Source organism: Anser anser (genome assembly GCF_964211835.1).
Source record: "Anser anser genome assembly, chromosome: 4".
Classification (NCBI taxonomy): Eukaryota; Metazoa; Chordata; class Aves; order Anseriformes; family Anatidae; genus Anser; species Anser anser.
In genome coordinates, this window is record NC_139724.1 from 4,249,128 (window position 1) to 4,273,121 (window position 23,994).

The 23,994-nt window shown below is 40.7% G+C and overlaps 1 protein-coding gene across 3 annotated transcripts in view; it reads right to left on the reverse strand.

Moving 5' to 3' along the window:
- Nucleotides 1-23,994, reverse strand: part of EGF (epidermal growth factor) — a 61,677-nt gene that overhangs the window by 7,542 nt on the left and 30,141 nt on the right. For all 3 annotated transcript variants that reach the window (XM_083834337.1, XM_083834335.1, XM_083834336.1), the window contains 13 exons: nt 23,712-23,848; nt 21,694-21,842; nt 19,975-20,079; nt 18,178-18,401; nt 15,054-15,221; nt 14,127-14,276; nt 12,922-13,071; nt 12,222-12,338; nt 11,160-11,285; nt 8,812-8,931; nt 6,694-6,844; nt 4,317-4,481; nt 698-800 (listed from right to left, as the gene is read on the reverse strand). In XM_083834337.1, the coding sequence (XP_083690463.1) occupies nt 698-800; nt 4,317-4,481; nt 6,694-6,844; nt 8,812-8,931; nt 11,160-11,285; nt 12,222-12,338; nt 12,922-13,071; nt 14,127-14,276; nt 15,054-15,221; nt 18,178-18,401; nt 19,975-20,079; nt 21,694-21,842; nt 23,712-23,848 (1,865 nt within the window). The remainder of the gene's footprint in view (nt 1-697; nt 801-4,316; nt 4,482-6,693; nt 6,845-8,811; nt 8,932-11,159; nt 11,286-12,221; nt 12,339-12,921; nt 13,072-14,126; nt 14,277-15,053; nt 15,222-18,177; nt 18,402-19,974; nt 20,080-21,693; nt 21,843-23,711; nt 23,849-23,994) is intronic.

Here is a 23,994-nt window from a genome sequence, read left to right on the forward strand (position 1 = left end):
CCACAGATGCTGATTACGTCCTTTTTGCTGACTTCAGGTTCCAACTGCAGTCACCCAACAGCATAATGACATTTTAATGCCAGTGAAAATCAAATCCCTGGATCAGATCTCATGGGGCCAAAATCTCTAATGCACATTCAAAACTGACAATAGAAACAGGCCAGAGCAAGCAGATCATGATGGCACTTCTACCTACACCAGTGCACAATTAGTATTTTAAATTCCCTTCCAAACTTCCTGATAACATCCTGATAGGTTCTCTTTGCAAGGCAGCAGCTTCTAATACCAAGACATTTAATTGCATCCACCCCCAAAATAAAGTTCAGCATCTCGGGTACCACACACAGTACTTGGCTTCCAAGAAATCTTTTATACAGAGGGCATACTTTCCTGTGAAAATAACTCTGTGATATGCCATGTCATCACATTGCCATTTCCTTAATTTAGAACACAGCTCCCCAACTGTTGTGTTCAAAGCTAACAATAACACCAGCTAATGGCTGCAATACATCCAGGCGGCTGTGAACTTGGAGGGATAACAATGAGGTAAGATGAACTAGGGTTCACAGCAAAGCACTTGATGACTCTAGCACTTGTTTAATGTATTTAAGATGTGAATTATTTGATGGATAATCTCAAGTGGATCCCTAACGCTCTTTGATCCTTCCTACTTCCCTCTCCACATTAATACAGTTACCTGAGACTTGTTGCAAGTAAGTGTCACGTTCTCATTGTCAGCGTGGCTGCTGGCATCTCTTATCGCTTCTGCACAGAGATTCTTCTTATACAAGTTTTGACTTCTGCAACAGAACAAAAGCTGAAACAAATTATTTCACTTCAGGAGGAACAGATGCTGCTTCTTTTCACACTTCATTCTGTAGGTATTTACAGAGGGGACATACATTTTCTTTTCTTTCATTCTTCTGAAAGGCTGTATTAGTGTTAATTACGGCACAGTGGTTAAAACAAACATCTTGTCAGAAATAGAAGTCAGTAAGAAGTGAATACTTGTTTTAACGTGCCATTTGTAAAGGGTCATTCATTAGGAAAAGAAAATAATTAATTTTAAATACCCCCTTCTATTTTCTTATATTATTCAATCTATAGTACATTCCTCTTACAAAGATTTAAGTTTTAGCCAATACAATGAATAGTGTGGGTGAAGCTCAGAAATAAAAATGTGACTGTATTTTTGTACATCATTTGGTAGTTACAATTATAAAATCACTTCTGCATTCAGCTGCATCATTTACGAAAGACAACAACTTTAGAAAATACTATGAAATAAATAAATTGAAGTCCTCAAAAAGCTTGGAACTAAGTTATTTCCTGGAAAAAAAAAAAAAAGGCATGACTAACACAATTAGCTCAAACGAGGGGGAAATAAAGCCAGAGTACAATCTTGAATTGGAAAAAGGCTGCGAATAGTTAGCTCCAAGTAGCTGGTTCCATAAATTCAAAATCTGTTATTTTTGAAGTTAAACAGTGATCACTTGTAAGGCAGTATTAAAATCCAATCTAGGCCCCTACGCAGAAAACACAGTCATAAGAAAAAGAGCTCATTTACACTTCTGGAGATTCAAATCAGTACAGTTTTACTGACATCACACACACAATTATCCTTCTCCTAGACATCAGATAACAAAAGTAATGTTTCACTCTTCAAATTCCAGAAGTGTCAAGTTATAACTTCCTTTTACTTGATATATTTTAAATGAAATTCAATCGACATCTATCTAAGAAAATAGGAGTTTTCCTTTTATTCCTATGCCACAGTCATACACTAACTGGGAATATATATCATTCCATAATTATCATACGTTATTCCCTTAAAGAAAAGCCAACATAGACAAGATTTGGCTTCTGTTAGAATTAGGAAAGACCTACCTGTCTGCACCATGGATTTTCTCCCCAGATTCTCTATAACACACTCCTCCCTATGCCTTCAACCAGAAAGAAAAACTCTCGTGGTTCCCAACAGAGCATAAGACTGGGACTGATGACACAAAATCAGGTAGGTGTCAGATCTGAGGATAAGTCTACAGAACAGAATGCTGAACAATAAGGTAAGTTACTCCGTTTTGGCCTTCCTGGCACTGCAGCGTGGCTGCTGTTTGTGTTTTAACCCTCACCTCGATATGGCCCCTCGGCACTGCAGCTCAGAGCGCTGACAGAACCCAACTGGAGCCCGTTACTCAATGGTTAAAATCCCCCACGCAGCACGTAGGCACTGTCCTCAGCAGGATGCCCTGCCCGAGAGGATCCCTCTAATTCCAGGGCTTACTTCAGAGCACGCAGAGCAGCAGATGCCAGGTTGACATGGCGGGCATGAGGGTCTCCGTGAGCACAAGCAGGAGGCCGCGGTGAAATCCGGTTGACTGAACCGCGGGCAGCAGGCCAAGAATTTCCCAATCCTAATCCCAGCTCTACTGCTAATTTTTGCATGACCTCAGCCAATTTGTGGGTGTTAAATCTGTGGTTCAGGGTTGTTGTTTTTTTTGTTGGAAGAGAAATTGCTTCCCTCCATCCCAAGTAAGAAAGGAAACCTGGCATATTGTACGCTCAGACTGTGTAAACCTGACGTGAAGATTAACACAATGCCCTTCAGCAGGCCACAGCCACTGAACAAACACAACACTCTGGTACCCTTGGCCTCCAGTTCATGCAGCTTTCGAATAGGTAGGTGTAGCTCACCAACTTCATTTCCTCCAACTAGAAGGAGGTACGAGCCTGCATCTTGCAGGGGAAGGAACAGGATTGTTATAGACTTACTTGGTACATTTCAAAATACAGTAGATCATGGGGGGAAAAAGCAGCAGAGTGATTTCAAGCCAAATATTGGTTTCCAGACTCTGGTTAAACAGGGATTTTAGATCAGCGGTTTCATTTTGATCTAGTTAGGTGAGTAATAGCTGCAGTACAAATGCAGTCGAGCATGTAATTGAAAACTTGTTGTTGAGGTAAATAGTTATATTGATCAAAAGCATTTGGCAAGAAAGAAAAGTAAATCAGGGAGAAATTACAAAAGAGAGAGGAAGGGAAGAGAATGAATATCTTCACACCTTAAAACCCGACATACTGTGGCTATTTTCCATGGCAGTTTAAAAGACAAATATGGGAAACACAAGAGTCTCATGATCTGTCTATTCCACATATATCATTCCAGTGATTAGCTTCTGAATCCCAGGTCATGAGAACAAACCAGCTTGCACTTAGCTTTAACTCTCGAGCTCTACCATTAGCTAGTAGAAAACCAGAAAAGTAACAGCTTATCTACTTTTATGGGCTAAATATGCTAGGACCCATTAAATAAGAGTGGAAAGTATTAGCTTTCATAGCTAACTTCTTTTTCAGCTTAACGTTTTATGCCTAGGAGATTCTAATGTTAAAATTAGCCTAAACCGCAACCAAAACCTCTGCATATGGAAGGCAGGTAGGCATGCAGCGGGAAACTGTAAATTTGGCTGCTCTCTGGCTTTTTGTTTGTTTACTTTGTTACTTGCTAAATAAAAATATACATTTAAACAAGAGCCTCTGAGAACAGTTGTCTGCCAAGGTCATGGCCAAAAGACTAACTTATTAAATGCTGAATACTTTCCAGTCCAAGGGACATCAACAACATTTAATTTCACATCAGGCTGGTTTCTTAAATAGTGACTATGGGGATTCTTTTTGCCATGAGAAGAATCTCAAACCTGCACAATTCATTACAGCCATGGAAAATGCCAGGGAGTACTCTTACAACAGATGTGCCTTACACTCACATCCCTGATTTTACTTTCTACTACCAGGAAAACTGCTTTCACATTCGCTGCTGCAGACATCACTGTAGAAGTGTGCTACTGGAAGGGTAACGCTCTGCTTTTCTCCCTTGCAAGGAAACATTCAGGTACAGTTCTACTCTGAAAGGGTTGTAAAACAAAACTGATGATAATAGCTAGCAGAGAAGAACAAAGCCCTACCACAACAGTTTCAGACATTTGGCTCTCTTAAGGGAAGCTAAGGAAGAAGTAAATAGCATGCTCTTTAACTCTCTCATCAATACAAATTATGGCTCCTCTTCAAACCTAATCAGGTCTATTCTTCTCCTCAGGCACATGTCACTCTAACAACCATGTGAGTACTGCAGGGAAGGGACAAGCCAGAACACTTGTGAATTATTCACAGACCCCATTACGGAAAAGCAAGATAGGAGCAAGGATGTGATGGCGATTTCCACCGGCTGAGGAACAGCACATGTTCTTCTCCATGAGCCACCTGCGATAGCACCTCGGTCCCTCCGCCACGCGTTCCCAGCACATGTCTGGGAGCAGTACCTGGAGCAGTAGGCGGCCAGGGTCCCCAGCAGGAGCAGCAGGACCAGCACCGCTACGCACACTGCGATGGTGATGTTCCGCACCTTCACCCTCTCGGCGTGCTGCTGCTCCCACCACTCCAGGTCGCTGAACTGGCACCGCTCCCCTACGTAGCCCGTCACACAGCTGCCAAAAGGAAGCATGGGCACTTTGTAACTGGCAGCAGAGAAAACAACCCAAATCATCAACTCGGTCACCTGGAGTTTTGATTTGTCATTGGCAACCCCCACGGAAATATCTCGTTGAATTTGGCTGGGGGTAAAGACAAAATGGCATTAAAGGAATGTCTGTGAAATCCTGTAAAATTCACTATTAAATGCTTTTTAAATGTAAATCTATTGAAGCACTCTCCAGAGTTTTACAGTGAGATTATACTTCCCAGATACCAGTAGATAAAACATTAAAAAAAAAAAAAAGAAAAAATCCACAGACTGTTTCCCTTAGATTTTCTATTTAACCCTTTCCAGCAGCAAGGTTCCCATTTCTTTGAACGAGACAAAATACAATTTATCAACTTTTTGAGAGTGATTTGGTTAAGGGAGCCAAATTTTAATCTGAATCCTTACTAAGAGGAACAAAGGTGTTTTTATAACTTGTATGGGTTAGAAATATCTTCAAAATTTAGTTTTATTACAGGTTACTTCTCTCAGTTATTTTTTTTTTTCTTCCCTTAACACTGTAAAAATTCCAACATTGAAATAGCATTTCAGGGCATGAAACCCATGTATCAAAATGAATATAAAGTGAAAAAAAAAAACACAAAACTATTAATTAATTAAATTAATTAATACACTTGGCAATGTGTGAAAATTCTGACAAAGTTTTGCCATGACTTCCTTCTGCTATTTTAATATATCACGAATGAATGCTGCCATCTAGTGCACACCGTGAGGAATCAGATAGTTCAACACAAATCTCTCTGGCAGATCACAGCTAAGAAAGGTTAGGCTTTAATTTATTTAACAGCTTCCACTTCCAGTACTGAAAAATGCGGAAATTTGGGTTCTTATTATGAACTAACACTTAAAATTTAGAAAACATGGACAGACTCTAATTTAAAAGTTCTGCAGTGGTAGATTCTCCAGTTTCAGTATGAGGAACTCAACGAGGAAAAAAATAACTTTTAATGACTCTACAATTTATTCTAAAAAAGCACAACACATACCAGAAATAAACATAAGTCATACCACCTCCTGCAATGGCTGTGTGGATCTTAGCAAGCCCACAGCACAAAGCATCTACTTTGCATGCACATAGAAACACACTCTCCACCTGTTCCTGTGGGTACAGAGGTCTGTGGGCAGGGGAAACCACTCACATTAATAACTAATAACAATAATAACAATTAAATATAAGCCTTGGATTTGATGATGCTTGCAGAAATGGCCTGGAACAACAAGGGGGATCTGGGGGAATTGTGATGAAGGACTTCTCTGTTCCCCACCAAGCTCACTCTCCTCGCACAAGAGCCGCAAAGGAAGGTTTCCCTAGCACAGAAAGTCCCCTGCACAGGTCCTCACATACCCGGTCAGACCCCAGGGAAGGGGGCAGCCACTGGATTTGTCCCACTGTAAACACAGTGCTTATGCTGGATTTTGAAGAAATGCGTAACAAATATTGAGATATAATCAGTTAAATTCCAGCAAAAATGGCTTTGAAGAAATGATTACCCCATGGCTTTAGGCTGTGACACTGAACAGCCGAAGGCTGATTTTCGGAAACATAAGATTTTCTTTGCTTTTATCAGTGACTACATTCAAGGATCAGGGAATTAGGCTTCACAAAACATCCTCAGGAGGAAGGAAATGTTTTTCAGATCTCATTGCCGTTCTCCCTGCTTTCAAGAGGACCATCAGTATTTTGCACTTTCTGCCACGGAGCAAGACTCTTCAAACTGTAAGGGAAGATGCTGACACCAGATTTCACCTTCCTGCTCCCAGTCAGAAAAGGCAGGACAGAGGTGTCCTCTTCCACCCCAGTGTGTGCTTCAGTAAATGAGCAGCAAGGCCGACAGGGAGGTGCAAGTCGGCATGATGCATACAGGAGAGAGAGAGAGAGAGAGCAGGAACCTCTAATGCCATGAGCACTAAGTAATTTAACAATTTACCTCCCATTTCCAAAGCAAAGAATCAAGTGCTCAGGAAACAAATCCAATCCTACTATCAATTGCATTGGGTGTGAATGGAGTGATCGCTTACAGAAAAGACCAAAGTCTAATGATAATTACCAGCATGGGTGATGAACGGAAAATTTATGGACAAGCACTTCATTGCCTGCACTCAGCTGTGCCCTAAGGACACCATTCATCAGCACAGACAATATAAAATTCTGTACTTACTTGCAGGCATAGTCTTGTAGGTCAGAAACATAATTGCACACTCCGCCGTGGAGGCAGTATGAATCATAGGAAGGCGGGCATCCCATGGAATCGCCTTGCACAGGGTGGGTAGAATATTCATTGTTGACAACAGTAGGGGACAAAGTAGATTCTGAAACACAGGATTTCACAAGGACATCTCAAACTGCTGCATTGGCAACGTGATCTTATGAAAGAGGTCCAGCACTCCAAGATAGGAAAGTAGGTAAAAAATTTCTAATTTCAACCAAATACTTGTTTTTGTTTTTACCCATTTGCTTATTTTGCTTATGAAATTTCAGCACGCAGGTTTTTAGATCAAAATAGTAAATATGCTTGATTCTAGATTCACAGTAAAAAACACACAGAGGTTAGCTGTGTTCAGTCTATTTAGATGTGTGAGTACACCTCTGGAAAATGAAACTATATTGACTGTCTAGTTGCTTATAATTGAATTATTTCTGCAACATAAGCAATTTTAGGGTACAGTAAATCTCTACCATTCCCAAGGTGTCAGAGTCAGATGCACAGGCGAAGGGTGACTGCACTTCACGCACCTGGGTCCTGGCCTGAAAAGTTTTCACATGCAAACGGACATTTTTGCACAGATGTTTCTATTCTTCTGCCAGCCAGTTGACTGCATCTGTGCATGACTGCAGATCACATTTTTGAGCTAGCTTGTTTAAAGGTGCAGGTAACAGCTTCATTGGCAGTCAGAGCACTCCACTGACCCAATTCCTCAAAAGCTTCTGTGTAGCCTGCTCTGAACTGCACACACCGTCACCTACAAAAACATCCAAACTAGCTAGTTTTACAGGTAGCCCTGATATCTCTGCACAACATGACCTGCATTGCAGAGATGCCTCTATAGAGCAGGAGCACTTTTTTGCCTACCTCAGTGCTACACTGAATCTGCAGGCCAGAACCTAGCATCTACATGGCAAAGAATTTCTAGCAGTGTGGCTTAGCAGCAATAAACCTAATCGCTCCCACACATTTATGGGATAAGTGTTATGACTCACACCAGTTTTATTGCAGCGTGACCTTTAATGACATTTGTTTTTTTAAAATTTCATTTGCAGGAGAACTGTCAGGGCAAAGAGCCCAAACTGGAAAGGACTGAGTGATATCAGTGAACCCCGGGTGTTCTGCATTCTGCAAAGAAAATTTCAGGCTGCTAAAAGAGCTTACTAGGCAAAGAACTAAACCAGTGTGCTAGCACACACACAAAGATGTCTGGGATCATATTTACAGCTGAGGGATCTACAAGGCATTACTTCCAAGTCATACATCATTTAAAATCATCATTTCTCGAGTGACACTTGAAACTACTGAAAGCTTAAATGACTGAGAAGGAGGGTGAGGATCCTGATAGATGTTCTACTTTAAAAAGCCATAATTTCCCTCTGTTTTTCTGCAGAAAAATATCTGTGACAATAATACAGTGTCCTTCTGTCATCAAACAGTCACTTGATCTGGAGTAAAATTCACCCTGATGACGAGGGCTGACACAGAGGAAGATGATGTGTCACAGCTCCAAATTTTCAGAGAACACTGCTGTCACAGTGAGGCACTGAAACAAGGGTCAGATATTATGAGTACTGAAGCTTCAGCTGCTCCCTTCATTGAATTAGCAACCAGATTTTCTGAAGCATTTCAGAGACCCTCTGAAAAATTAGCTACTGGATCTGAGAACTAACTTATTCTGAAGAATGAAATGGGACTTAAATTATGTGCAGTCCAAGTTTGAAGAACGACACAGCCCGAAATCAGCCCCAAAACATCATCTCCAAGGAGCATTTACTTCTGCTCTTGATTTCGAAGACCGTTAGATAGATGTGTCATTACATTTAGGCTGTACAAATTAGCACTGAAACTTAACATAGACATTTCCAAACTAAGCTCAGATCCAGTCTCATCAACCCACCTCAAAACAGCTGCTTGGAAAACAACCTCCTAAAGTAGTGTCGAATTCATTCACAAGCTGCCCAGTATGTCACTACACAGTCTTTCTTTAATTTCCCAGTATATCAATTAAACTGAGAGCACAGATCTTAGCTAAGATCCACTTTATATTAATTGCTCACTCCATTTACTCACCACAACCCATGGTAGTTCCAGAAGCACCATTAGCACAGGAGCAAGTGAAATTTCCTTCTGTATTTGTGCAGGTTCTGTTCTCTCCACAGGTGTGGGACCCCATCTTGCACTCATCAATATCTGTCACCCAAACAGTCTGCAGTTAGAAGAACGAAACACCTCAGAGCATCGCTTAAAAGGGCAGCAGCAGCAGCAGCAGCAGCATTGCAGCCTCCTGGCAGGGGGGAAAAATGCCGTAGACCTTCCCTCTGCAAATTTGGTAGAAATTGTAACAGAAGAGTAACCAGCATGGTTTCTACACCAAGTGATCACAGCCTACCAAGCCTCTCAGAGCATGCTGCACTGCTGCAGAAGCTGTCTGTAGGGAGAGGGCAAGGAGAAGTCACCCCATAAAATGTAATGGGTACAGAAGAGTTGAAGAGAAGATGCACTTCTACTAGGTGCATTCTCCTGACGTTTCTAGTCCCAGCATGCACCCTGGATGTGTACTAGAGTACGGTCAGTTGGCATTCTTGCATTAAGAGAGCAGGAGGGTTTGGGAGCGGGGAGCTGTACACCCCTGCACCACCCACCTGGTCCAGCCTAGATGAAAGCTTTAGACAGATGTAAAAGGTCTAGAAACCTACAGGTTTGTTCTGTTTGTGCCAACACTTAAATGAAGTGAGCACCTGAATTACTATGAAGAGGTTTGTCTAATAATATCATAAGAAGAGTTTCCAGACTTTGCTCAGAGCCCGCGTTAGGCTCATATATGCCTGTCACCTGCATCCTGCTGCACACTCTCATGTCGTCTCCACAACTTCTTGAGCACAGCCCACAGAGGCAGCTCCTGCACAGACCTGCCATCTCAATTTCTGTGAAATTCTCGCCTAAACTACTGGGACTCTTTCTACAGCAAACTGAATAGCATAGGATCCAGCTCAAAACAGCACGGAAAATTCAAAGCACTTTTAAAAGTAAAACCAGAGGAACAAAACTTTTGAAGTATATTCCAAAAAAAAAAGATGAAACACAAGATGAGTTCATCCTGTGCCATCGCTGGATGTACCAATAAATTTCTAGACACTGTTCATGCAAGCAGGCATCTAAAACTGAAGTACAAAACCCCTCACACATCAGTTTTTTGTTTTTTATAGTACATTTCAACTCACCAAATGCAAAAGTAGTTTCAGTTTTGTTTACATCACAGCCAAATCTCATCATTCCTAAAATGCTGTTAAAACATATCTGACCATATCCTGGAGTTAAAGAAGATAATGGATTGGTTTTCCGTAATAGTGGTAGGTACCGCAATCATTCTAGCTGATCATCTATAAACCACAGTGAGAGCCCACAGCTGCCTGGGGACATGCCTTGTAGGTGGTTGGGACAGCAACAGGAGGTTGTCACTTCTGTCTGCACTCCCAGACATCCCCAAAGACTTGTCTCTGACCTCTGGAGGCAGAACACTTCGTCAACCCCCCTGTCTTTGACACTTCCAACATTGTGCCCATAATAATATCGGACTTAATTTTTCAGTCATTCTTATCTGCATCGAAGAACCAAAGTCCAGTAAAGACTATGTAAGAATTGGGTCAAATTTAACAGGCTTTGAATTGGGCTATAAAGGAGAAAGAAAAAAGAAAAGGACAAAAGAGAAGTCAAGACTCTCATAAAGTTCTGAACATACTGTGCTACTCAAATATTGGAGGAAAAAAAAAAAGATTGCTGTTCCTTCACATTTGCTGCTAAAACGGATTAAAAAATAAGAAACATAGGGAATGAACTGAAGACCTGGCATTAGAGCTGGATGGGAGAATCAGCAGGTCTAATTATTAACAAGACTCTAAATGTACTCAATCTGTAAGTGTCAACACCCTGAACCTCATGCCTATTAAACCAACCTGTAATTATTTGATGAGTATTATGACACACTCAATACCTGCTTTCGTTTATATTCATGGCAACGATTTCCAATAAAACTCTACTGGTTCACGTCCATTTCCCTCCTCCTCTTCACTCATCCTCTCTCTCCTGCTATAGCTACTAAAAAGAGGGCAAACATGGAGAGAAAGTATCCACTGACAAACAGAGGCTTGGAATATTGATCAGTTGCTGAGGTTGCCACACTTCAGACAGGAAGGAGAGGATCAAAAAGAAAGAAATGATAAATGTCAGCTGTCTGGGGGAGCCACTGTTAAGATCCCTGCCCTTACCAATATTTCAAAAAGAGACAGAACAGATCATCATGGACACAAGTCAGCTCCACGGCTTGATGCAGATCTAGCCCAAATCATGAGACGTGTTTCTTGTTCATTCCTCCTGCCCCAGCCTCCCAGAGGCAGCACGGCCCTCACACATTCCCATACCGTAGCAATGGAGCCCGTCTCCTGTGTAGCCCTCCAGGCATTTGCAGAAGTAGCCCCCTTCTGTATTGATACAGCCTGACACGTTTCGATTGCAGCCGTCCGTATTCGCAGCACACTCATCAATATCTGTGAGAAGGGACACATGAAACCATCAGACAAATCACTAAAAAGAAACAAAAGTTATTTTGTTTCTAAAAAAAAACCCACCAACAACAAAAAACACTAGAACTAAAACCAAAAACAAACAAAAAACCCTAGAAGTACCCCCTGTTTGAAGGGAACTATCCTATTCAAAATTAGTCTTATATCCTTCTCATCTTAAGCCCTACTCAGAGACAAACTTCGTATTGAGAAAGAACAGGAGTTAAAAAAGAAAAAGTACCACAGCTCACAGAAAATAAAATTTACACCAATTCCACCTTCCTTTTTTAACCCCCTTCCATGACAACATAGACTCCTGTGAGTCTTCATGCTTAGCCACCGAAGGGTAAATTGTTCTGTTTCTCATGCGTTTCTTTCTTGGTCATTATGAGAGAACAAAACGTTTCCATTTACACTGTATGTAAATGTTATGTTAACAAAAAGTTATTTTAAAGACCACTCCAAGCAAAGGGCTGTCTGATTGTTAAAGTCTCTTCCAAGTGCTAGTGAAAAAAACAAAGGCAGCTCTTTTATATAATTATTACAGCAGAAGTACTAACTTTTAAAAGATTCCCTAGTACATACTTCTAAATTATATATCAACTATCAGGTCTATGGACTGAGCATTTATAATTAGACAATTTTTACAAATAAATACTTTATGCTTTTATTTCTATTATCCCATTATTGCTCATTAATATTAATAAGATTAATGCTTATGACTCAGGGGAAAATAAGCCATGTGATAATCAGGCATTTCATCTCACATGCTCTGCTCATCATCCCTTTCAAAACATGCAATCCTGTTGACCTTTCTGTGATGGCTCATGAAGCAGAGCTGCCAATGTGAAAAAAGATAGATTTTCTTTCTCTTCCCACTTTTACATTTTTCCTGAAGGTTTTATTTATGTTTTTCATTACCATAGCATGATTTGCCCTTCCTGGTAAATCCTTTCAAACACTGGCACACAGCACCGTCTTCTAGCAAAACACAGTATGCATTGACATCGCATTCTAGTGCAGTGCAGTCATCTTGATCTATAGCACAAAGAAAAAAAATGTATTTGTACAGATCAAAGAAGATACTATATTAAAAAAAAAATCAATAAGAAAAACAGAGCATAGGGTCTTAGTTTGAAGCATAGCTCTCCAGGGTTAATGATGACAAACCACTACAATCATCAGGGCTGTTGTCTTTGTCTGGATAGACGGAGTTGAAGTGTCATTTAGTATTGGGATTTCTGAATATTGTATGCAAAACCTATTGTACAATTTTATGAGTTAGTGTCATTGAACATATGTAGAATTCAAAGGATTTATTTTTTTGTTGTTGTTGTTTTTTCAGAGGAATTTAGTATACTTGTAAAGGAGAGACTTTCACATGTTTTTATAGAATAGAAATGTTTGATCTTTAGACCTGGATAATAATAAGAAGTTTTGTTGACAAAGCAAAGCAACACAGGAACAAACAAACAAACAAACACAGTTCTACCTGGCGCAATTGCATAGACCAAAGTTGTTGTAAGAGTGTTAAAATGAATGCCATCAATCTTGACATTGAGCCTTTCTTCCTTTAAGACCTATGATTTCTTTTTGAAGGAAGGAAATCATCAGACTCTACCTGATATCATGATTTCAGCCATCAACAAAATGTTGATTTTCTTCTTTTCCCCACTGTCAATATCCTTGAAAATTGCATTGCCTTGTGTGTTCTGGAGCAGGGTCTCTGGTGTTGGCACTGGCCCTGCCTCCTTGTGCACAGAGATACTTCCTGAAAAAGACAAGAAAAAGAAGGCACAGACTATTTAAATCTACTGAACAAACATTTTGATTTTCAATGACCCTGTGATCTACTTTCCATTAATCACAGTGGTTTCATTTTAAAATTAAAAAGTTTCCTCCCAGACTAGCCTGTTTCTGGCTTCAGATTATTCCTGAAAACACTCACGGGTGGGTTTTCTCAAATGCAAAGGAAAAGGAAGGCAACTCATGTCAGCCCTGCAGGCATCTCTCTCGCTGATAGTGTCAAGGGAAAAACGAAATAGTCAGACTACAAGGTATTGCCCCAGAACAACACCCCAGTGCTTCTTACAGATTTGTTCTATTTGCTTCTTGTGAACACACTAAAGCATTCATGAAAAAGCATCTTAGATGCATTAGTCCCTCAGGAAGGAGTGGCATGTTCAGACAACAACCATCGGCTGTTGGCAACAGGAAGGAGAAAGAGGTGGACAGCAGAGGCAGAGCTGCCAGTTGTGAGCCCAGGGTTGTGGTTCAAAACACAGAAGTACAAAGACAGAGTTGGAAGGGGTGGTTCATTCCGACACATCTAAATAGGAACAGTGAAGCATTTTCTGCCCTCACACAAGCTTTATCACTTCATCAAATGCTCTACTCTTCTTCCTGTAGTATGTACATCCAAACAAACTCAAGTGACTATACACCTGAGCCATATCATGTCAATTAGCTTTCTGTTTTACTAGTGGAGCTTGTTAAGTTTCTTGTAAAAGCCAGACATTGTTCTAATTACGACATCCTAATCAAAGATATGGAAGCAACACTATCTATGCATGGGAAAATTATGTCACAGAGCTTGAACAATTCAGCCTCCTTGGGATGGTGAAAAAAAAAGGGGGGGGGGGGAAGTGGGTGGGAAAGAAAAAGAAGGTAAGCAGCAGTGTGAAACTAATGCCTATAAATGAAAATACATAATATTTTAATTCTTCAGAGAAGCTCTCATTCATTTTGTAGAACAAGGTGAATACTTTTCAGTGTTATCTGCCAGGGTCCTTAAAGGGATCTTTGTCTGGAAGTGGAGGATTGTACCTGCTGTTGTGTTGGAAGCATCCAGTGCACGGCAGGTTTTTCCAGTTTGAGTTTTCACAAATCCTGGATGGCACATGCAATGGGCAACTCCAAAATTGTTTTCACAGATCTGATCACAGCCTCCATTCTGATAAAGGCAAGGATTTGTCCCTAGCACAGAAAAACAGGAAACTTAACAAGTGGATTCTTCAGTCAACAACTCCTCTTAACTGTGCACAGTCGGAGCATTTGGAAAAACAATAAGGACTGACAAAAACTTGAAGTTTTCTAGTTTATTTGTTTTTTAATTAAAAATAGATGTGTATAGTAAGGTATAAATGTTATAACCTACCCTCTGTCAGGAAAGCAGATTTGCATACCCTTCATCTAATAAATGTATCACTTTTTTTTTTTTTTTTAATTTCCTTATTATCTCTCCTTTAATTTTTAGAGTCCTAGCATTCCCTGAAAGAACATTACAAGGACATAGGGAGCCCACGATTACCTTCTCTCTGTCATGGTCTATTGAATTACTTGAATTTTTTTCTGCTTACAGGGAGATTGTTCCCAACAGAAAATCAAATAATTTGGCCAAAATTAATGTATCTTACAAAAATCTTTCTCTATGTCATTTGTTATTATCCATGCATGAGAGGCGTGCTAGTAAACTAGGATAAGTAGGAATTACAAGGCTCTGGTAGGCCTGTGGAAATTGGTCAGTGTATATTCTTGAGCGTGATTATAAATACACAAAATCTTTTTGTATTCCTGGACTTATGTCCAGGTGATGCTTTCAATGAATGCTGGCAGAACTACGTGAAGCCTTTAAAGAACCGCTTTCTAGAAAATTATTGTCTTCCCAAGGACAAAAGAACATCTATTCTATTGACATCAGTTAACAACAAGAGGAGGCTGGAAGGGAATGACTGCTTAATTTTTGCAGTATACCTGGTTTCGCCAAAGGATGAACTACAACCATTGATGAGGGTCTCAGCATGCTGCCTCGAAGACGTACCCTGTTTTGGCCGGTCTTCTTGTCCACTCTCATTAGTGATGGCCTAGCCCAGTCAGAAAACCAAAGGTGATCCTCAAACACTGCTACATCAAAGGGGCGGCCTGCAAAGAAATAAGATTCTTCATTTCCACATCTGTAGAACACGCATAAGAAACCATGTAAACAAAATAGGTATCTACTTCTATCACAGTGGCTTCTCTACTTTGAAGTCTCACGGGGAGGAATAAGCATCCATGAATGAAGGACCATGGGCATTTGTTACTCATGCTCTTAGCAGAGGAGGCCGCAATACCTGCCTGGCTCAGTCCAGTCTCTAGACTGCTAGTGACCTCCAACCAAACCAAGCCCACAGTATGCTTCTATTTCAGACATAATTTCTTGAAGCAGCATTGGGGCTGTTCTTTCAGAAGTGGAGTTCCTCCCTCTTCTGCCAACAAGTGGCCCAGCTCAGAGCTGCTGAGGCGCATGTCTCCGCGGGCAGCTTTCAGGCAGCCAGTATGCCACTATGTCTTCTCTGCAAGTGCCAAGAGCACATGCAAGGGCAAGACAGAGGTCCACACGTACACATAAACATGCACGTTCACTAGCCAATTCATCACAGAGCAAAATTCAAGAGGGAAATTCATTTTCCTTACTTCAGCCCACTAGCAGCAGTAGGCTGTGACTTGTTAGCCACTGTCAGCTAGCTAACAGCAGCAGCTGATACAAATTATAGGATGCAATAGGTCATCCAGGAAGCTTCTTCTCTTTTCATTAATTACTAAGGGAATCCAGACACCTGTTTAGACCCCAAGTTTAGAGTACAGCAGTTTTTCCGTGGTAACACAACGTTATCTGTGCTAGAAATCTACAGATGTCTTTTAGACGTGATTTTATGCTTAGTGCTTTTATATTTGGATGTAGGTCTCAACTAGATGTTATTTAACCTCAGTAATGAATGTGAGACCCTAAGAGGTATTGGTTTTTAGAAAAAGAAAAAGAAAAAAAAAAAGAAAAACAGAGCTAATAAACAAAACAAATTAATTTGATAAATTAGAACCTTGGAGAAATGATATGTGTTGATATACTTTAAATACACCACAAATGAGCTAAAATACCACAATCCTACATAAGAAAAGTTCTAAGACATTATTTAAATGTTCTTAAGTATTAAGTTTAAGAGCATATTTTTATTCTGCTAGCATTTCACCACCTCCACTGAACTGCGCTTGGTTACTGGTCATGGTTCTTAGCTCTTCATTTCATTAAATTTGAGCAACTAGCCCAAGATCTACACATTGTCTCCATCCAAACATTCATTCACATTCAGAGGATCTATAGCTTGCACTACCAACAAAGAACACCCTGCTTTGACCAGGAATTCCTTAACCTCTCCACTTATAAATACATTAAGGATTAAAAATAGAAGTGCAATGCCATTAATGGTATAGCAGGAAGAGGAAAGTTAATAGTCACATGTAAGCAGAAGCCTTTCCAAAACAGTGCAAACCTGAGCCATTACATAAAGAAAAAGAATGGTTTTGTTGTTTAATGCCTTGGATGAGTGCTTACAAGCTGTTTTGCCTACAGCTAAAAATGGGGTTAGGACAAGAACAGAACTAATCTTACTTATTTTACATGCAGTTATACTGAATGAATTCTCAGTACAGGGGCACTAGAGGGAGCTGGTGTAATAAGATTCGTGCTACAGCAGTGTGTGTATGAACAGATGCTGCCTTCCCTTCTTCCAGGGTAAAGCTGTCCAAGAACAGGAGCTGAATTCTGGTCTCACTAATAACTTTAGCATAACTTCAGGGTATCAAGTCTCACTCCCCTGCTGGTCTTCACTTCTCTTTCACTCCTTTCCATACAGGCATCGATGTCCTTTTCTCCCACCTCCACTCATCCATATATCACTGTCCAAAACCTACACCTTTCCCATACCCTGTGGTTCTCCAGCGCTCCTAGCTCTCCTTCTCTGTTCTCTCCCCACTGTCCCATTCCTTGTGGAGAAACAAAGTGAAACATTCAGCAGGCTTCCACGTCCTCCTTCACAGGTCAGCTGCAAGGCAGAGTGTACACCAGAACACGTGCATCAGCGGAAGAGGAGTGCGTCAAGTCACTGCTCAGGGCTCTCGATGTCTTATGGACTGCAGAACACTGTTCCCTCCAAAATCTCACCCTGCACACCTCCAAACAAGTGAGGGGGCATCTGGCTCGGGAGATGAACACAGTCCTTCGCAGAGCAGAGCCTAGAACAGCATCAGCTTAACAGGAACTGTGAAGTCTCTACCATGCCAGTCATGGTATTGAGCCAAGAGTCCTCATTCTGCCCATGTTTTGTATGTACACCAACAAAACAAGTCTGGTCCCCAGAGAGATGTCAAACACAAAAAGGAATTAACCTCTCCAGAAGTTAATTTACCATGTATGAGATCCTTAAACACGTTTTACTTTAGACATGATACAACATCAGTTCCTCATTGCTAATACTTCTGTTCTCTTGCTCCAAAAAAACACAATTACGTGTCAAACAATAGCAATCTCAGCAATAACAACTACCAGCATATTGCATAAATCACTTTTCCATTCAATGCCTATTGTGTATTTAGAATCATTCCAGTGTTCAGCACTGTGCAGATGCAGGTTCTTTGCTCAAGAACCTTAACGGCCAAGATTAATTCTCTTCCAGCTTACGTCAATATAACTCACTGGCATAATAAACACAGCAAAACCTGAATTAAACTAGGCAGTCATGCATGGAACAAGCGAAACACGTTTTTAATTTTTTCCTTCTTTTTACTTCTCTGGTGAAGGCAGAGGAGATCTCTGTATAATGCAAAGTGGCTGATTTGTAAAAGCAGAGAGTGTTAGAAAGGTGTTCTTTTGCTAAAATGAATATGCAAAAGTCATCTGGATGACAGAATGGAGAATAAAGTGATGCCATTAACCTTAGCACAGTGTTGCAAGGGACCTACAGCACAGCCAGTGATGGGTAATTCACGTGCAGAGTCATATTAGCACACACACAGGCATACCGACAAGAGCAGTAGGTAATTATCAACCTCAAAGCCTCACCTACATCATTCTGTGCAAGAATTCGACGATCAGAACCATCCAGATTTGCACTCTCAACCACCGACAGCTTAGCATCACACCAGTACAACTTGTTGGCTAAGTAGTCAAGAGTTATTCCACTGGGACTCAATAGCCCAGTGCTGGCTATAACTCGACGATCGCTGCCTTCTAATGAAGAGCTGTCAATCCGGGGATGGACCCCCATTTCAGTCCAGAATAATCTCCTTTAGAAAACAAAACACACACAAGAAGTCACTCATCCACTCCGCCGAGTTCTTTCAAAGCAGGAAGATCAGATCAGCACAATACAGGCCTGAGGCTTGGAAGAAAAGGTATGTGCTTCAAGCAAATATATTAGCTGCTGATCTTTTAAAACTTGCCATAAATTATGCAGAATCCCCACTATGTTCATCGGCACAAGGCCTTTGAAAAACAACTCCCACTTACACTTTCTAACAAGTCCTCATATAGGACTTGCATTAGCCAGCTGTTTGGCTAAATGACAGCAACGCACAAACGCAACCCAAGTTACCCACCGCCTGTGGAAAGCAAACAACAGTCCTCAGGTTGTTTTTAAAAAATAGACCAGTAACAAGTCTCACCTCTTCTTTTAGTAAAATCCCAGTTCTCAGGGTCTCCCTCTAGAGTCCTCAGTGTTACACAAGGAATGCTGAATCCCACTGAATGTTTTTCAAGGAACAGTGCAAGACAGTAGCTCAAATCATAGATAGCCAAAACCACAAATTGCTTTTGAATTTTGGACTCCAGCCTTCCAAGGCATTAGATGCCTTTGTCAGGTTTACAGGGACACCCACAGATTTGCTTAGGTTTATTTACATGAGTAATTTTGCTGTAGCCAATGCGGGGATCAGTATTCTTGATAGTCTTGTGTCTGTCTCAGATTCCTCTTTAGTATGAACTTTACTGTTATGGACATTGTTGCTCCTTTTGCCATTAACGCTCTAATAGAGGAGGTTTTAGTGATGTTTCCTTCTCTGTTTCCACTTGTAGACTTTCTTTCAAGCTGTGCAAATTTTCTGCCTCTACTGACACTTTAAATAATCTCCCTGAACATACCCGTTCTTAAATATTTCATGCAAAACATCTCTACCATGTTCCACCTCTACCGAAAATTTCCTTCAGATCTTTTATGTCCACAGTATAGCTAACAAAACACTCCTCTCAATTTGGTTTCATTCATCAGTACTTAGTAACACCAGAACATGTGCATCAAAAAAAAAAAAACAAACCTCACCAGAAGAGTTCTGAATCCCTTCAAAACCATCTTACTACAGTTATATAGATGGAAAGCTGTGAGACTTTGCCACTGATTAAGAATTTCATCAACAGTTCTGAACATTCAGGATTTCTGTGATTATCTCAGCACTAGATAAGAAGGTATAAGGTGCATTTAAATCAGCACACCTCCACAACCATAGATTGTGGAGGAAACTGAAGCATGGCCAAAAAAATGTCTGTATCTTCTTCACACCGATACATATGGAAACTCAAAGTGATTTTCAATCAGGGTGACTTCAGCAGATTTTGCTTTTCTTTAGCTTAAACTGTATACAATATATTTAATGCTTCTGATATTTTTTTAAATCTATATGGGAAATCAACATGTCCCAGACCACAATAAAAAACTAGCAATAAAGCACTGCAGTTCATTTTACTCCACTGTCCGAACCTGAGGCTTAATGCATTTTTTGTCTGCCAAAAGGGCAAGGCTGGTGTGCTCATTTTGAAAAAACCTCCCTAAGTATTACACAATTAACCATGTTTATCACTCCTTACTTCACAAATGGGTGAATGGCAATCCCTCGGGGCTGGGAGATATCCTCCCAGATGATCATTTTTCTTTGCATTCCATTCAAATTGCTCTTTTCAATGCATGCCTTCCTGCAACACACAGAGCACTGTTAGGTCCTCCCTGCTATCTTTTTAATTACCTTCTCAGGAAGAATGTACTAAGTTTTTGCATTGCTTTAATTTAGCACAAAACTATAATAAATAATTTTGCAAAGACAGTAAGTAATCCTGCTGCTGTGGAGTGTCCAGTTGTTTTATCTACAAGTAATTCATGTTACAGCTTCATTATCCGGTCCAGGGCATGATGATAAAATACCTGCTATTCTACCGAGGACCTGAAGTTCTCCTTTTTTGGGCAAACAATGAGTTGGAAGTATGATCACTAATAGATTAATCTAAGCTTTAAAGGGAGTCAAGAAGAAAACCAGCTCCTAACTAAATAGCATTATCAAATGTGTAAAGAATTTTTGTTTTCAATAGCATTTTTCATTCAGAAATCTCCGGACAATTTACATAGCATATCTATTTTACAGGGAGGAATGAAGCAAAGGTCCTTATGATCACTCAATCTAATCTACAGCAGTCAAATATAGAACCTATGTTGCCTGTTCCCCAATCCACTTTTTTTTTCAGAAAACTGTAGATGCTCATTGCTAGAAAAGCCACCTTGCTGAATAAATATCAGCCTCTACCCTGAAAGCTAGCCTATAGCTTTCCATGTCAAGAAAATCCACATGAGGATGGAAGGAGAAATTTACATATATATATATACACGCACACACACATTTTCAATATATGTGTAATATAAACAGGCAAACCCAGTGAGTGAAAAGGAAGCGGCAGATATAGATTCGTGGCTCCCTCCTTGGCTCTTGTCTTATGGAGATGAGCAGCACAATTTCCCATTTCACATTTATACGGGAGTATGACCATGCAGGCAAGTTTGTACCTAACAGCAAGGAAATGGCCTAGCAGCATCTCTAACAGGGAGAGGGAAGGTGCTCGGGACTTTTAAAATCACGTTTTATTAACTGATAAAATATGGGTTATACTGAAGCATCATGACTGCTCTTCAAGGAGTCATCATTGCATGTCCTTATCTGACTCTGCCTTTTTATCAAAGGTGAATTTTGTTTCTCTCTCTCCACATGTAAGTTTAGGTACCGACTGAAACATGAAGTCATACCGTCTGTCAGTGGTCATTCCCCTTTAGTAAGAGAGAATTGACAAAGACTCTCCCTGAGCTTTAAGGGGCATGAGTTTGGCTGTAAACGATGTTGACTTCTGCCCAAGATGTACTCAGTGCCATAATACTGTAGTATATATATAAATATACCTATATATATATATATACACACACTCAGACACACAGTGTGTATGTCTGAGTGTATACATACATTCACATGCATCTGCACATACATATATGTATATATGCAGTACATGCTTTAGATTCCTTGCAGCTGAGTCTAAACTCTTGCTCCTTGGAAAGATGAAGATAAAAATACAATGGCAGACAAAGTGAACTTCCAGCATTTTAGTTTTAGAGAGCCTTCCAACTGTATACACTGGAGATTACAGTTATCCAGTCAGAATGTGAAGCATTACTGAATTTAGAGTGATATCTCAGCTATTCCTGTATCACCAGTCATTTATTCCAAATATTTTATGGCATGCTTTGACATAAATGCACAGTGGAGCTTGTACCCTCTGTCTGTCCAATACAATTTACGGTTAATCCAGTCAACAGCAAGGCCTTCAGGTATATCTACAGCTTCATGAATAACTTTTTCACGATTTGAGCCATCCAGATTAGCTCGTTCTATCCACTTCAAGGCAGTGTGGGCAAAGTAAATCTGTGAAGAAATAACAGATGAGGTATGATTAGTTCCCAAAGCACTTTCTGCTTTATTTTCCTTGTCTCATATTTCCTCTTCTGAAAGAACTTTTTCATCTTGGAAGTTCCCTGAACAGCTTATTCACGGAAAGCTGCATGGGTAACCTGTGATCCCTGAACAAATAAAGGGCATATATCCTTCAGCCAGGATGACTTCTACAGGCTGCTTGTGCTTAGCTGTAAATCCTGGCTGCCCTACATACAGTCCCTTAAATATCCTATGGTTTTGTTGCAGTGAGCAGCTACCTCACATGAAGAACCACTGAGAAAGCAAAAGCAGGAGCAGGCAAAAGGAAGCATGTTATCATTTCACTGCCTGCTCATTTGAAAAAGGGGGGTCAGGGGAGGGAGTATTACTGTATGTGTGTTAGGGAGATGGAAGGGGAAAGGGAGTCATACAGTGTGCTTCTGTTTTGTCTCTTTCAGGCGGCGTATATCTGCATTTCTTACCAGGTGTTGATTCTGTAAGGCTCCAACAATTCCAGAAGAGGCTTCTCAGGTTTGGGTTAAAATAAAAGATTTCTACTGGGGGGGAACTAGTTTCACATTTTCCAATGAGGAAAAAGTAAATTCATCCTGTATTTGATATCCAGAGGGTTCCAAACACTGTACAGCAGAACCATATACAAAACCATGCTGAGGCTTTCTTTGCAAATAGTAACAAGCAAAGAGAAAACATGAGGCCAAAGGAAGTAGTAGAGAAGTCTCTTGCCTTAAACCAGCTAATTCAACTACCATGGGAGCAACAGAGCTTTGCAGAGCAAGCTTACCTTGCACCTCGACCCTGCACTGCCAGGACAGGACTGCTGGATTCCTGCTGGCTCAGTGTGCATCCCCTCACCTCCGCACTGCAGACCTCAGAGGGCAACAAATGTGCACTTCCCCTGCCACCGCAGTGTTTTTTTCACGTTCGGTACAGTGCAGAACAACTGCGAGCTCCTCAGCAGGGCCCTGTTTCAGAGGCAAGTGGCCGTGTTCCAGCAGAGCCTGAAATGATCCTCCTGTAACGCGGATCTGGTAACGCTCCCGTTTGCTTAGCTGTGTCCACCCAGGCCTTGAGACATTTCCAGCAGCTTAACTGAGCTCCTCATTGCCTTTCACTTTACCATCCGGTACCGTTTTTTATCACTTTTACAGTGTAAATGAACCTCACTATTGGAAAAAATGACTATCATCTGCCACAGAAAGTTTAGCAAAGTTTAGCTCAGCTGTTCTTCCAAACTCTGCAGGCAGAGTGCAGGGCACTGGGAGGTGGCCACACATCCAAAGAGCTCTTTCTGCAGAGAAGACTCCTCTTTCCAACAGGAATATCTTGTAATATGAGGAATACATATCATAAGAACAATAAACCCAGCAAGTGTTCAGCAGTTTTGTTCAGTAGTGTTGGGACATAAGGATCTAATTCTTGTTATGATTACTTCTAGGTTTAGCAGAGATTGTGGCAAGGAGCTGCACAGAACAAAATGCACTGCTGTTTTTACAGCTACCCCGTGGAAAAACAAACAGTATATTTCCAGGAAACAGTACTGAAATCCTAAGGCAGAAAACAATCAATCACACAAAATTTAAGTCATGCAGGAATTTAGAAATCCTAATTTCCTGTGAATTAGCCATGTCAACGTACAAAGCACATTAAATTAGTAAGCAAAGGATGAAACTCTTCAACTAGTGTTTGGCATCCTGTACCAGCAGTGCTCCTGCACAGGCGAAAGAGCAACACGCAGCACGTGTAATCTGGATCACTGACAGCAGAAAGGTTAAGGCATATGAAAGCCCAATCCATTTGTCCTTGCAACACTTCAAAATCCTCTCATTTTTAATACCTTACCTTATTTTCCACTGGGTCAGAATCCAGAGCTAAGACTACTCCCATCTGCCAGTCAAGTAAACTTGTGTAATCCGTTCCATCAAAACTGATCCGGCGGATATCTTGGCCGTTTGCAAACAGCAGGAACGGCCTGGGGCCTGTTGGTGAAAATTTGCACATACATTAGTTTCACCAGGTTCAAAGTCATCTCTGTTCTGCATCACTACACAGGATGCTCTGAGTGGGAGTGACAGCTACTGCATACAGTCTGTTACTCCATGTTCTTTTTGCTGCTTTAATAATA